We start from the raw sequence: 15022 nt of genomic DNA on the forward strand, positions 1-15022 counted from the left end.
GGCACAGTAGCTGAAGGGAATGGGAACAGATGGAAGTGTGAGATTTGCATTCAGGTGGCTTCCGCTTTAGGCCGTTCTTTGCCCCGGGCTGTGTCATTTGCATTGAAAAATGATTCCTGCTCCTCTCCTTGAGCTATATGACTCACTCGGGCTTATAGGCACAGATAAGTTGTGAAGGGGTGTGCAAAGATATGCCTGGATCGATAGCTGCGGCGCTCAAATCACTCACAGCTGACACCAATGCGCACAGTCAGGCGAGACGAGCTCCATATATCGCTATTGTTCTGGCTCTGCTCTCTTTCCTCACAAGTGGTTTTAATGACAAGGGATCAGTTTATCGTAAGTAATGTGTTGACAAACAGCTCTTTATTTGGCTTTCATGTGGGTTGAGATCATTTTTGTTCTTTAGATTGAGACGAATGGTCCTGCAGCATACAAAACGCTGCGCAGTTCTTCTTGCAGCGTGATGCAGCTCGACACCCACACAGAATGAAATAGCTCCATCAGTAGATATGAAATATAGTCAAAGCATCTCCATTGATATTTACATAGAGCGTTACTGGAGATGACGTGATGCAGTAATGCTGGGTTAGCTGTTGGGTTCATGACACAATTTTCCTTCAAATTTTCAAGGTGTCTTGTTCAAGCTCTTAAAGAGAAGGGATTTCCTCATCAAACCATATTCACGGTGCTCAATTTTGCACCGATGATTCTTTTTCTTGTTTTTGGGGATAGTCATGCTTTTATTTTGAAAGGACTCAGAAGTTTTTACCCTGTTTTGTTAATCTCTGGGATTTAGAAAGCTAGCAAACATATTTGGGTACATTAGCATCTATTAAAGTGACATGGGTGCTATGTTGTTTTATGCGTCTCTCTCTGTATTGCTGTCTTTCTGTTGTGAACATACACAGCTTATAACGTGCACTGCAACAATTTAAAGGCAAAGACAGAAAAATCCAGGGCACAGAGTAAAACTGAAGTCAAAGTTAGTTACTCAACCAGTTCTGCGGGTTATACATGAAAAGGTCAATCCAAGGAGGCAAACAAATCCAAAAGTAAAATCCAAAAATACAAAATCCAGTCCAAAAGGTCACAAAACAGGCAAACAAACACAAAGGGTAAAGAGCATGAAGACATGAGTGGTGACACTGGCAATGACAGAGAGTTGGTGAAAACACAGGAGTAACAGAAGAGGTGTGTAAGAAAAAAAAGGTGGGAAACACTTTACACTTTATTTCACCTTGAAGTAAGTAAAACTAAGATGACCACTCATACAACAGGATTACAGAATATAACAGGAAATGAACACTTCACACAATGTTATAGTGCTCAAAAAATGCAGGAATCGAGAGTGGGACAGGGAGAGACATACTGCCATCTAGTTTAGCTCAATTGGATGACAACAATGTAAAGGTGAAAAATAAAAATTCTACCATGGTTTTAAAGGACAGCCCTGTAATAGTGAAAGCTGTGGTCCATCTTACAATAATGCAGAATGATCCCAAAAAGACCTGAGATAAATTTGCAGCATTTTGTCATCAGAATCAGTATCAGAACAAATGAAGATGAAATGGCCTCTTTTATTTATCTGATTTAGATAGGGCAGGGGCAATATGCTATCCTTGCGATTTGATTGTATTATGAATTTTGGGGGGCCAATTCAGTTTAATTGCGATTCTTCGATATTTACGATTTTCAGTTTGGTTTTTTAACACTAGACCGTGGGAAAAAGTTTAATGATAATGATTATGTCCATAGACCATATCAGAAGCCATATTTTTCCATAAGATGTACATCACATGAGTCAGAGAGAAACATTTCACCCTCTGCTGGAGAAAAGTGGAAACATTTTTTCAAGCCAGTTTAAACAAAGAATTTGAATTACAAAAAAAAGGTTTTTTGACAAAGAATCTAGATTTTGATATTGTCAAACAAAAAAAATAATATATATACATCAATTTTCAATGTTTTCTCCCACCCCTAGATTAAAGTAGAAGAAGTTATGAAGTGGGGACTTAAAGAGCAACGTACAACTGATATTTTAATGGAAACTTTCCTATGTGGTGTAAAAAGTTCTTTATGTAATTCTATAACATGATGAAATCATAGCACCAGGCTGCATATTGTGAGGTGTATATCTCCCCTTTAATGGGTGATGTGTATATAGTAAATTGCAGTATGGCTCTTTCATCCAACCATTTCTACCGCTTGTCCTCTTCAGGGTTGCATGTCCCAGCTGTCCTGGGGCAGGGGGGCGGGGGGTACACTCCCTGGACTGGTTGTCAGTCAATCACAAAGCAGACACACAGGCTTCTAATACACACACTCTCACACCTACAGGCAAATTAGAATCACCGTTTAACCTAGTGAGCATGATTTTGGACTGTGGGAGGAAGCCGGAGTACCAAGAGAGAATCCACACATACAGGGGGTGAACATCTAATCTCTACACAGGTATGCCGCCCAAACTGGCTACCGTAAGGCAACAGTGCTAACCACTGTGCAGCCCACTGGTTCTTTAATATGCCTAATATTTTTATACTGCAGGCTGAAAAACACAATAAAAGAAAAGAAGTTTTTTGGAAACAACAAATGAAGTCCAAGCATGCTCAAACTGTAAGATGAGTTCAAAAGTTTTCTTTGTGAAAGCATTAACAAGAGTGGAAACTGTGAAGCAATAGAAACAGCCCACCCCATCATTAACACTATATCAAAAATCACTTTTAGAAAGTCATTGCAAAAGTATAAAGTAACTTCCTGTAACTTTTCCTGTACTAGCTATTTGAATTCCAGACTGTTGGGCTGGGCTGCAGGTTCTGTTGTGTTGTGTGATTGGCACTATCTAAATTATCCTCCTGTAGTGCATCTTACCGATCAGTGCTCTGCTTATGTGTAAACAGATGCTCCAAACTTCCAACTGTTATTTGTTGATCCTTGTCTGCTGTGGGCATGCTTCCCTTTCTTCCCGACTCATAACATGCTGCTCACCTGCTGCGCCTTAGAAGGAAAGATAATGCTGTGTAAGATAGTCCAACACAGATAGTCTGCTTTAATGTAGAGTCAGAGTCCACCTCCTCAGAAGTTTCCAAATGCAGTTCTAAGTGTACGTTACTTTCCTGCCTGTCCTGATCTGTCTGCAGGCTGCCAGTGACTGTGAGTGGCTGCTGCTGGCATTGCAAACATGTGCCGGGGAGTTTAGCACAGGGATGGATTTAATTAGTGTAGATGGGGCTCTCCTACACGCTGGATGCTGTCATATTATCAGTCATGTGGGGGAGGACAATCCCTCACTGGCAGCATCAACACAGGCCATGTGAGGGCTGTGTCAACAAGATTTTCCCCTGTGATGTCAGAGTCTGGTTTTAATAGCTGGTTCAGAGTGGGTTTCATTCAAAAAGCCAGCGGTGATTATGGTAAGCCTCAGGCATGACAGATTATGATTTGACAGCGCTCAGGGGCAGGTTGGGTAACTCTAATAACAAGCAGTAGGTGTGATTTTCTATCTGCTTACACATTTGGCCTTGTAAAAGTTCTTTTCAATAAGTAGATAAGAACAACTTATCCCACCAACAGCTGAATATAGAAAAAACACCTTACTTTTGAATGATTTACTCTTTTGAGTTTAACAAATGTGTGTCCTGCGTGTGGGAGGAAAAGTTTCATGACTAAATTGCCCAAAGGAGAAAATATAGTGTGCTCTCGGAGACGGCATAAAAGGCAAAGCAATCTTCAAAATGTGTTATTTGGGTGATGGAATATGTTAGCCAAAGGTTTACTTGAGATTTGACTTCTCCATTATAATATATGTGATAGCAGGCAATCATCACCGTTTCCTATTGAATGTGTTTAATCCCCCCTCTCCACACGCACAGCTTCTCTTTCGCACACAACTTGTCCTTCACACACCCTGCAACCTTGTCTCACCTGAAAGTTTCAGATTTTTTGATGATAAGATAAGATAAGATAAGATAAGTCATACTTTATTAATCCCCGGAGGGAAATTCAAGATGATGATGATGATGTTCTGTTCTTCAAAAGTCCAAATGACACAACACTCTGTAGTCTGTTACCACAGTGGATAAAACTAGTGATCCAGGTGTGGAGGAGACTTGCTAATGATGACAGGGTTTGTGGTTGAAGTTGGCGTCAAACTAGTATTCACTGAGGGCCACATCAGCATAATGGTTGCCCTCAAAGGGCCAGATTTAACCGTAAGACAGTAAAAAATGTAGCTAAATGTAATGTAAAATAAATGCAATTGCTGCTTCAAAAATGCAACTTCTGAAAAAGACTTTGCAGCACAGGCAATTTCTTTAGCACAAGGAAGCTAGCTTTTACTGCCCAGTGTTTTTGGTTGTGGCTTTCTTGAACACATCCTGCTGCAATTGCAGTTTGCATTTGCAAATCTTGCACTATTTGTTGTTTTTCTTAAAGACTCACTTTGCAATACTTAGCTCTGTGTTTGGTGTCAAAATGTTGACGTAGATTGTACTTTTTGACAACCACCACAGCCTCATAACACAACAGACCATTTTTTCTCCTTGAAGCACAAACATATATTCCCCTTGTTCTTCCCCTTCCCAATGTTCCTTGAAACAGCCTTCCATTTGCACCAACTTTTCTCTTCCTGGACATTTTGGGATCATTGTTTTATTTCTCAATTCCACTACTTCAGAAAATGGCACTGATGTGAAAACACTGCGATCTAGTAACAGGGTGCTGTCACTTGGTGGGTAACATAATTGGTAGTTATGGTGAGAAGTGTAGTTTATGATCAATGCACCCTTTTTACTTATCTAGGCAGATTGTCTTGTTCTAAGACAATCAGACCTTTTCAGCCCAGTTGTGCTGCCAGAGTGCGAGGTAGAGACTGTGAGGGATTCTGGGAGAATCTGAGTGGAGCCAGTTGACAAAAATAATATTTTTTTTTTCTTTCGAGAGTCTGATCACTTCTTGACTCTACCTCCGAACATATTTCAAAGTCCCCGAAAAAAATACACAAGAACGGCAGCTGCCAGTCATCATTAAACATGACATAAAACCTGTTTTTAACCTCTTATAACTAATGAAAATGAAACTCTTCCGAAAAAAAGAGAACTTGAGTACCAGGCAGTCAAATGGTATCTTCAAATCCCCACAGCAATCGGACATGAGAAACATTTCTACAAGGTGTATTCATTTTTTGAAGTTTGACCACAGCCCATTTGGAATGACTGGAGGGTCGGATTTTTTGACCTATACTGCAGCCAGTCACCAGGGGGAGCAGTTTTTGTGGCGACTTCACTTCACTTCAGCAAGATGATGTCCATTTTTTTTAAAGTCTATTGTGTCAAGTGCTACAAAGTGTCAGAAAAGGACAGGAAGTAACAACAGATGGTCTATTTAAAGGCCCTGTAAGGACTTCAGAATTGTTCTTGCAGTAGTCCCACTTCAATATATTTGCTTACTCATAATCCACAATTTAATTAACGTCTTTACAGCAGTGACAAAAGTGCTCATGGGAAACTGAGTCTTTATCCTGTGAAACACTACTGATTTTGGATAGTTCTGACAGTGCCTTTAAGTGTTTGTGGATGTCACTTTCATACATTTTATCAAAACAATAAGTAGAGCAGTATCTTTAGAGATAGCAGAAGAGTGATTCCCACTGCTTTATATTCTGAAAAGTTCTTTGTTAGGTGAAACTGTACTTTATTAAAGCAGAAATGTGAAACCAATGAGTCATCATTTTCCTCTTACATTTTTTGCTTTGCACTTATCTGCCTTTGCTTTGCATTAGAGTCTGTTAAATTACTTTTGAGATATTTCTGCTTACTTTTCAAAAAGCAGATGAAGGAATGAGAAAGAAAACAGCCTTCAAGTTAATATAAATATGCTCAGCTGCTCATATTCAGGAAAATAGTGTTCCTGCCTCCAGATAAGTCATCTCAGAAGTCTCCCAGTAACTTGACAGCAGCAGTATGAGTTCTGTCTGACTTTAGGGAGTGTTTGTTTGCATGCTCTGATAGCAAAGAACTATTTGGACCCCCACCTCCAGCGACTCTGCCTCCCCTTCCTCTCTCAGAAATTAACTCTTAATGAGGCACGCAGCACTCTGTGTTAGTTTAACTGTGCTAACATTTGGGTACCTTCCAGGGCCTCAGCAGCAGCAGCAGGAGCAGGAGCAGCCGAGCCCCGTACCTCAGCTCGACGTGAGGGAGGAGAGGAGCTTCAGGCGATTCCTGCGGAGACGTCGGCTGATTCAGGAGAGCACGGCAAAGAAATCCTCAAGGAAAGCTGCGGCTCAAGGGATATCTCTAAAGGTACAGAACTAAATTATATTGACAGGGAAGTGATGCACCCTATATTGTGGATCAAGAGTTCAATTTCAGACCAAAAAGATTAAACCTAAGCTTGCCTTGGGATTCAGGCTCATTCCTGCTGTGTATTATGGTGTTCACATAGCGGACAGATCTGTTAGAAAACCAATTGGGCCTCCAGAGTTGCGTAAACAGAACTGTGGAGCCCACCATAATGACATTGGCAACATAAAGCAGTATACCAGTGTTATGTTAGTGCTGCTCATTGCATCTCCTGACCTTGATCAGAGGTGGCAAGAAGACCTTATTACAGGCCTATGGTCATCTTATGGTTCATTGATTTCTACAGAGAGAACGTCCAGACACACATATGTATAGGAATGATAATGCACACGCTGGCTCAGACACACACATATTCTCTGCCACGATTTGATTTCTACACAGACATGACATGAATCCAATTAATTCAGGATGAGGATCAATAGAGAACCATTTCCATGAGGGAAAATTGCTTTTGGATTTCGACTCCGTCAGCAGTGCTGCTGTTATTTGAAGGTGGCTCAGAAATGAGAGATGTAAAGGAGCCCTGCGCTGCTGTGAGGTTTTTTATGTCCCAGTCTTTTGATGTATTTTCACACACACATGGGCCTCTGCAGTAATTTTGAATGTGTACCGTATTTTTATACTGATTGAGTAATAAAACTGATATTAAACCTCCTTTTAAGACATCTTTGACTATCATAAAGGAAGCGTAAAATGGAAACTCATTTGAAACAAGATAATACGACCTTCATAATAATATACTGAGAAATCCATGACAGTGCTTAATTAGAGTTTTCCCATCGAAACTTTTAAACACAGGATACCTGGGAGTATCCTGGGCTTAAATCCATCCTCTGAAAACTGCTCAATGTGTCGACAGACTCAGTCCTCTCTGTTCTGTGTGCTGTTAGCCTTGTTTGTCTGTTTGGCAGCTCATACGAAAACCCAAAGAAACCTTAAGTATACAAAATCAAATAATGTTAGCAAAACCATCTTCTTGAACATCAGACACCTGGACTGTGTGCTTTGGCTACCGAGCAAGAAAAGAGTTAGGTGACTGAGTAAAAAGTGGTAGATGGATGGAGTCAGGTAAGTCATTTCCAACATTAGCATTTCATTCGGGGTAGAGGGGTTTGATCATGTCTGAAACAAAGAATCATAACATTATCTTTCCCCTGTGATTAACCCCATGGTTGTTACATTTCATCATAGTACTAAACAGAGTTTTACATTATTATATTTTCTGAGCTACACCTTCATGTTAGATTGAAAAACAAATCTTGCAAAGTTATTCAAAAAAGTAGCCGACTAGTCATTATGTAATAATGAAGCTGAAGCCATGGCTGAATTGAACGTTGAAAGAAGTGAATTCTGTTATTTAAACAGCTTAAGCATTTGACCATGACATGTAACCCCATTCAGAATAAAATGTATGAACGTTTTTATAACAACATTAAGTGACAGCTTGGCTCTTCTAAAGTAGAAAGTTTTAAACAGCTTTTTCATTGAAGAGATACAGCAACTCAAGGTCAGGTGGCATGACAACAGGGGTAAGCAGATAAACAGCAGCCTTGCACTGCATATTGTGGCATCTTCTGTCCATAATTAAAGTTCAGTTATACACTAGCAACAAAAAGCTGCATTTTGTGTCAGAGAACATGACCATACTCCTTAGACTACAGCCAGAACTTTGTGGTAACAACTGAAACACTACAAACGGATGCAGTGTGTGCTACACGTTACTATCACTGTCCTTCTGGCTTATAATGTCTATCCTGGCATCCTTTCGGTTCGTGTTGAGGAAAACTAACTCATCATCGTGGGGGAGCTTGAGAGTGTTTTCCAGGAGGGGAAAAGTCTGCTTGCTTAGGGTGCAGGTGGCTGTATACGACTAGGCCACCTGTGCCTACAGCGCCTACTAGTATATGAAGTAGTTACCTACTCGAATAGTTGATAAGCCAATGAAACTCTGAGCAGAAACTACGCTTACATCAAGCCAAAAATGCCAACCTTTACTGCAAAACAAATTGAAGTTTGACTTATGCCTGAATAGCTCATATCTCTACCAGGATACTCCACATGGAGATTTTTTTTACGTCCTGTTAATAAGCAGTTAAGGAAATATTAAGCAGTAGCTGTTAGTGAGGAGAAGGGATGGGTACCGAATAAGGTACTTTTATATGTAGCGACCGAATGCTGTCAAAAGTACCAAGTATCGATTCATGTAAAATCAAAAGGTACCATGTTAAGGTACCTAAATGAATCCTTGTAACTGTGAGAGGGTAGAAGAGTTGGCGATTATTTATACTGAACATGAACACAGCACTGCAAGGTTATATATTAAAAAATAAATATGATAAATTGAAAAAATGTATACTTTATTATTTAACAAATTGATATATGTTACCACATAAACACAAAAAAGTACCGCTACCGATTGCCAGGTACCGGGCATTGGTACTATATTGTTCCAAATGTGAAAGGTACCCATCCCTAGTGAGAAGGCTCAAAGCCAGCCTCTGTACAGCAGTCTACCTTGACTGAAGCAAATTTGAGTTCAGCATTTCTAATATAGCTTCTGGTGATAAGCTTAAAAAAAATGATTATTAACTGTTGAATGACATCACAGAGATCAGTCCTGTGTCCCAAATTGTGTACTACACTTACACTTCCTGTTTTGAGTGGATAAGTGCGTCCACAGTGACAGTATGGAAAAACACAGTGCACTTTGATTTTCCAGGTGGTGCACTCAAAATTGCTCCTCACACTCAATGGTTGCCAAATTGGTTTACTCAGAGAAAGAGGCAGAATGGATGAAACGATGGTTGATTGCTGTAATCGATGAAAACCTGGGAACAGTTGTGAAATGCAATAGTAGTTTCTGGTAAGTGCGATCCGCAGTGTTTGATTTGAGAGAATGTTGCTCTCTAAGATTTTGCCCGCTGTTCTAGTTAGTGCAGAGTGTACACAGTGCACTTCTTGTAAGTGCACTAGCTTAAGTATGGGATTTGGGACTCAGCATATATCTGTATATTATGGACACTATGGTGTCCACACCTACCATAAGGCTACCTTGAAATAGACAAGAAAAGGCATCACCAGAATGGCATTCAGGGAGACTTTTAAACTAGGGATGGAACGGTTCTTGAAAAAATCAGAACTGTTCTATTTTCCTCACTCGGTTCGGGACGCATGTGCTTTGTTCGGTTTGTATTTTTTTCTCCATCTTACTGCTCAGTTTGAAGTGAATGTGTTGCTCCGATCATAAGCATGTGCAACTCAAGGCAAAAGAGTACAGCCGGACACTTTGCGAGGAAGCGTGTGTTGTTGTGTACATGACGAGCGGCGAATACAGAGTTAGAGGTCGTACCTCTGGCGCTTTAGATTCAGTGTGAGCTCTGATGACAGGGGTAAGCAAGTGGAGGATAAAACCGCAACAGAGCATTGCCAACTTAGAGACTTTGTTTCTACATTTGATGACTCATCAGACCCCTCTGACAAGTTTTTTTTCTTTTTATTCATTCATTTATTTTTCAAACTGCTTATCTTGTGCAGGGTTGCGGGTATGAGTTTTTTTAAAGGCTACAATTCTTGGGACTTTTCTGGAGTTTGGAGAATCTGAAATTAAAGCCTGTCTTGATCCCCTCAATGGTCAGCGTGTGTAAGTCCCTCCCCTATCCAAAACATAGACCTCCTCACTCACAGCAGTCTACTCCTGCTGCCCCAGAGCAACTGCATTCAATGAACCACACACGTGTGTGTCTCATTTGAGTATCACAAAACAGACCCAGATGACATCTGTAACATACTCTAAAGGGCTGGCAAATGCTTACTTGAAATCAATGATAATGACAACTGATCCTGCGCCAGTTCATGCAGGACACAGAAGTCAAATTCCCATTTTTTTACATGCTGACAGGCTGATTTTCCAATCTTTGTTTCCAGCCCCACTCGACCAATCAGAGCTCTTTCCAACGATAGGGTGGACTCCTTTAAAGCCATGCAGGCTGCTCTGCTAACCCGGGGTTTGCATGTAATGTCAAATGTATTTCCATTTGGAAATAAATAGTTAAAATCTTTGAAAGTTTGAGAATACATTCCAGTGTTCAGTTTTTTAAATGATGTCTGGTAATACCTATAATAATATGTAATTACTGTATCTATTTTGATTGACTGCAATGTCAGTGTGACTCATGAATGGGGTGTTTTGCTCCAGTGAAAGTTACATAAAGAAAAAAAAAAAGCAGGAACTTCTGGTTTACTATATTTGAAATAACAGGCTTCATTCCCTCAAGGCCGAGCCACTCTGCAGATACGCTGATAGTCGGGCTGATATCCCAGATCCAGTTGTTTTCTTTTCTGTTCTTTTCTCTGAAGCTCAGGAAAGTCAGCGAAATACAAAGAACATTTGTGTTGCTAATCCTCTTTTGCAGGAATAAACAGTTACTCTTTGTTCATCTCCTGGATCACGTCCAAGGTTATTTCAAATTTTGACCGCTGAATAATCCATGACAGAATACACATCTCCAATCAGATTAATTGAAAACAGTGATTGCTGCTGTTCGGGGCTTAAAAGAAAGTGTTGCAGACAAATCACAGTTTAAAACCAAATCAATACGGCTCACTGAGCTAAATTAGGCTGAAACACTTTGAAAGCAGTTAATGACAAATCCTGTCGAGTGTGGAGATTGAACGGGTCAATAGCTCAAACAAGCTGGATACAATCATGTTACTTCACATGGACAAAGCCCATTATAGCAACATGCTGAGCCATATGCCAGATCCCCCTGAGGGAAAGGATCTTTAAATGCAAATTATGCAATACGTGTGTAAATATTCAGAGGCTGTGTAAATTCCAGAAGGGTAGAAAACCCAGCTTTTTATCTTTTATCTTTCTGTGTTGCCAAATGGATTCAGGCGATGTGGTTTAAAGGTGTCTGTCTGTGTGCGCAGAGCCTTTTGTTTGTGCTGCTTTTTGGTGAGAAATGCAAGAGGATGATATATCAGCAGGTGGTGCAGCTATCAAAAAGACAGGGAGACACAGGATTGGAGACAGGAAGCACTCTGATTTGATTTTAAAACACTTTTTGTTCACTTTGATGCTGCTACTTTTCTTTGCCAGCTGAAGCTGAGCCACAGACGTCGGAGGCTTCGGAGGTGATCTATGATGACGTTCCAAGTGAGGACCCCCTCTCCCCTGACGATGGTGAGTTGCTTCTGCACGCTCGTAAACATGCAAACACTTGCTTCTGATGTGTCATATCTTTGTGTTTTGAGCAGATTTGATCTATGAGGACGTTCAGAGGGACAGTGGTCCAGCGGGAGCAGACAATGGATGGAGCTCCAGTGAGTTTGAAAGCTATGACGAGCAATCAGATAACGAGACAAAACTACCAACAAAAAGCAAGGTAACACTGCAGTTTGTGTGCTCATGTAAGCATTATTGCTCAAATCAACCCTTTCAGTTGATTCAAAATGACACAAAGACTTGTTAGGATCTTTTCCAACGCTTAAGAAGCAATCAAGCAGAATATTTCCTCCCCAGCACCTCAAGCATAGTGGTCCTTATTTACGTCTGCAACTGGAGGGAATCTATAAAGAACATAAAAGATGTATAACTGGCTGTCTAGGATTTATGCTTTCATTGTGGGATGAAAGTAAACAAGAGGCATTTCTCTTTGAAACGCCTCAGATCTCTCTCCCTCTGCTCTGCCAAGGATGCTGTTCATCAGATTTGTGCAACTCTGTTTCACGCTGTCGTCCTTCCACATGATGGCACTGTGTGCACATTCACACTGTGCTGCATTCCTTTAATGCTCCACCGGCCTTTAACGTGCATGCACCAAAACTTTTGAGTCATACTAATGGAAAGTATTTTGCTGAGTTGAGTCATTATTAATGTATGGATATTTTTACATTAGCAGATACTTTCATCAGGGTTTAATTCATTGTAATCCCGGAAGCATGGAGTTAAATCAAAGCTTTGGGTGAAAACCAAGGGGAATGAAACAGGCTGGATTTGGATTAGCATGAGTTGCTCAGGTATTTATCGGAAGATTTTGTGGTAAACCCCCCCAAAGTTCCTCCTCAAACTCGTCCTAGACTGCTGAGCAAAAAGAGGGATTCAGCTCCTGCACACGTTGGACAATTAATAAAGAGACCTTGACTATTAGTCCCAGGAACACTTTAGCACAGCCTTCATCAAAAACACATTGTTTTCAATTAGTCTCACCCGATTAACTCTCCACCAAGTGTACCTGAAGTCCTCCTCTTGTTCAGTTCACTGCTTAATTTAAGGGAGAGCAGTGGCAGAGTTCACTTTCTTAATATCTGCCCTTAAACTGCCTGCACCCATCCTCCTTCCCTCAATAAATCAGTGTCCATTAGTCCCATACAGAATAACTCCAAGCCTTCACTCTCTATGCTTGTGATTAATTCCCAGTGTTGGCTAGCTTGTGTTGCTTTTATCACTTTGCCTCCATTTCCCTTTTTTTCTACTTCCTCTTCCCTTTTTTTCCCCCTTCCCTTCTGCTTTCGTGGCCTGCACCCTGTGCCTTGCCTGTCCCTGTCCCTGTCCAACACCTGTAGCTCACCCCTGAAGTGCGTCGGCTGAGGGAACGGTGTGCCAAGACCAAACGTGAACTGGCTATGAAGCTGTCTGGCAAGAACAACTATGACGTCAAGGTATATCCCCAGCAGCAAGGGAACATAGCTGTTAACAGGGTTCCTTGGCATCAAGAAAAATATCAACGAACATTGCATGTTTTTGATTTTTATGAGAAATATACTTTGGAATCAAAGCATTTATTTCAAAAATTTGTCTTATCAAGAGGAGCAAAACTATAAATTGTTATTATTACCTCCGCCAAGGAGGTTGTGTTTTTCGGAGAGTTTGTTTGTCTGTAAACAGCATAACTCAAAAAATCATGAACAGATCTTACTGAAATTTACAGGAAATGTTCAAAATGGGATAAGGAAGAAGTGATGAAATTTTGGACGTAATCCGGATCACCGTCTGGATCCAGTATTTTTGTTAAAGAATTCTTTATCATTGTGAGATAGGGTTGTTTTCACCATATGTGTATGTAACTCCACGATAAATGGTCGGATTGCTTTGCAAAACAATACAAGAAGAGGTGTCAATTAACAAAGTAAAAATACTTTGCTACCTTATCTAAGTAAAAATTTTGGATATCTATACTTTACTGAAGTAATTATTTTTTAGCAAACCTTTTACTTCTCCTCCTTGCATTTTCAGGCAAATATCTGTACTTTCTATTCCACACATTTCAAAAATAGCCGTTTTACTTCTGTTTCATTCCAGCTTATCCTCATTCAAAATGACACACACCAAAAAAAGTGAAATCCTAAAATCGCTGAAATTGCACCATCTTTAAAGAGTGAATTAGTATTATGAACGTAATACCATTCCAACACCCTATTGGTTTGTATGTGATTCTTTACACCTGCACCTGACACAAATCACGACACACTTAAGCAAAGAGATAACAGACGTATGTAGCATGGTATGAAGATGTTTGTGTCAGAGACTGATGAGGGGTGTTGAACTATATGAACTTTTATACTTAAGGTAGTTTTGAAACTTGTACTTTTACACTTTTACTTAAGCAAAAAGCCTGAGTTGATACTTCAACTTCTAAAAAGGTTTTTTTAAACCCTAGTATCTATACTTGTACTTGAGTAATAAATGTGAATACTTTTGACACCTCTGAATACAAGACAAGGTCACAATAATTTCTGACAGATGTAAAAGTTTGATCCAGATCCTGGCAATTTTCTGGATACTAAGATCTGGGATATGAAATGTGTACTGGGTCATCATAATTTTCAACACTGTCAGGAAACAAATTATTGTACAAACCTGCAACTAACACCAAACTGTAGCAGACAGTCTAATGAAAGGGAGTATAACATTAAAGTTGGACTAAAGTGTTGGTGACAATCACAATTTGCTTGGTGGAGGAATGCGCTCTCTAAATGCTTTTCAAATAATTTTTTATTTTTGGCCATTTTTCAGTGTTGAATGCATATAAATATATATATTTTTATACCCCTGGAAACATTGGTCCAATTATATAGAAAGCGATGTCTTCCTAGGGCTAAAGACACTCTCCTATAGGTTTTTTCTCAGTTGTATTTCTGTTCACCAGGAGCTGAACTAAGCTGTGTTACATCCTCAGCTTGCTCAAAGCTTCATCCGACTCTCTGCATCATCCTTCCCAGCTTTCCTTTGGACTGTGACTTTGCTTTGAGACGCTCTGTCAGTCTCCCTCTCCCTCTATCTCCCTGCTTGGTTTAATATCATGACGCATTCATGGGACGCATGAATTATTGAGTAATATTCTGCATATTTACTTCCATAAACACCAGTGCAGCTTGCCCCCAATTAATGACCTACTTTCCTGAAGTAGCATCATTTAAAAATACTGCCACCCGGGGTGTATTCTGGGCCTGTGGAGTCTGGTTGCAGGACCTCTGTGATGCTCAGGGTGGAGTTTGTGGTCAACTGAATTCTCTCACACTGAGCTCTGTTACTCAGATGTGGAGCTCATTCTGTCACCATAATCTCTCCATGATATGCTCACAGACTCTGATTAGAGGCTGCACAGGGACCCGCAGGGAGTCGCAGATGGTGAGATTCATGATGAGCCCACTGAGCG

The 15022-nt window shown here is 40.3% G+C and overlaps 1 protein-coding gene across 2 annotated transcripts in view; it reads left to right on the forward strand.

Moving 5' to 3' along the window:
* arhgef10la (Rho guanine nucleotide exchange factor (GEF) 10-like a) overlaps positions 1-15022 on the forward strand; it is a 212532-nt gene that overhangs the window by 20136 nt on the left and 177374 nt on the right. Inside the window, exons 4-7 of one of the 2 annotated variants that reach the window (XM_074665406.1) lie at positions 6136-6302; positions 11464-11547; positions 11622-11749; positions 12930-13025. In XM_074665406.1, the coding sequence (XP_074521507.1) occupies positions 6136-6302; positions 11464-11547; positions 11622-11749; positions 12930-13025 (475 nt within the window). The remainder of the gene's footprint in view (positions 1-6135; positions 6303-11463; positions 11548-11621; positions 11750-12929; positions 13026-15022) is intronic. The other variant, XM_074665415.1, reaches the window with a different exon arrangement.

This window comes from Halichoeres trimaculatus, unplaced genomic scaffold, assembly GCF_033239565.1.
Source record: "Halichoeres trimaculatus isolate MK-OKI-2021-1 unplaced genomic scaffold, fHalTri1.1 fHalTri1_scaffold_1, whole genome shotgun sequence".
NCBI classification, from domain to species: domain Eukaryota; kingdom Metazoa; phylum Chordata; class Actinopteri; order Labriformes; family Labridae; genus Halichoeres; species Halichoeres trimaculatus.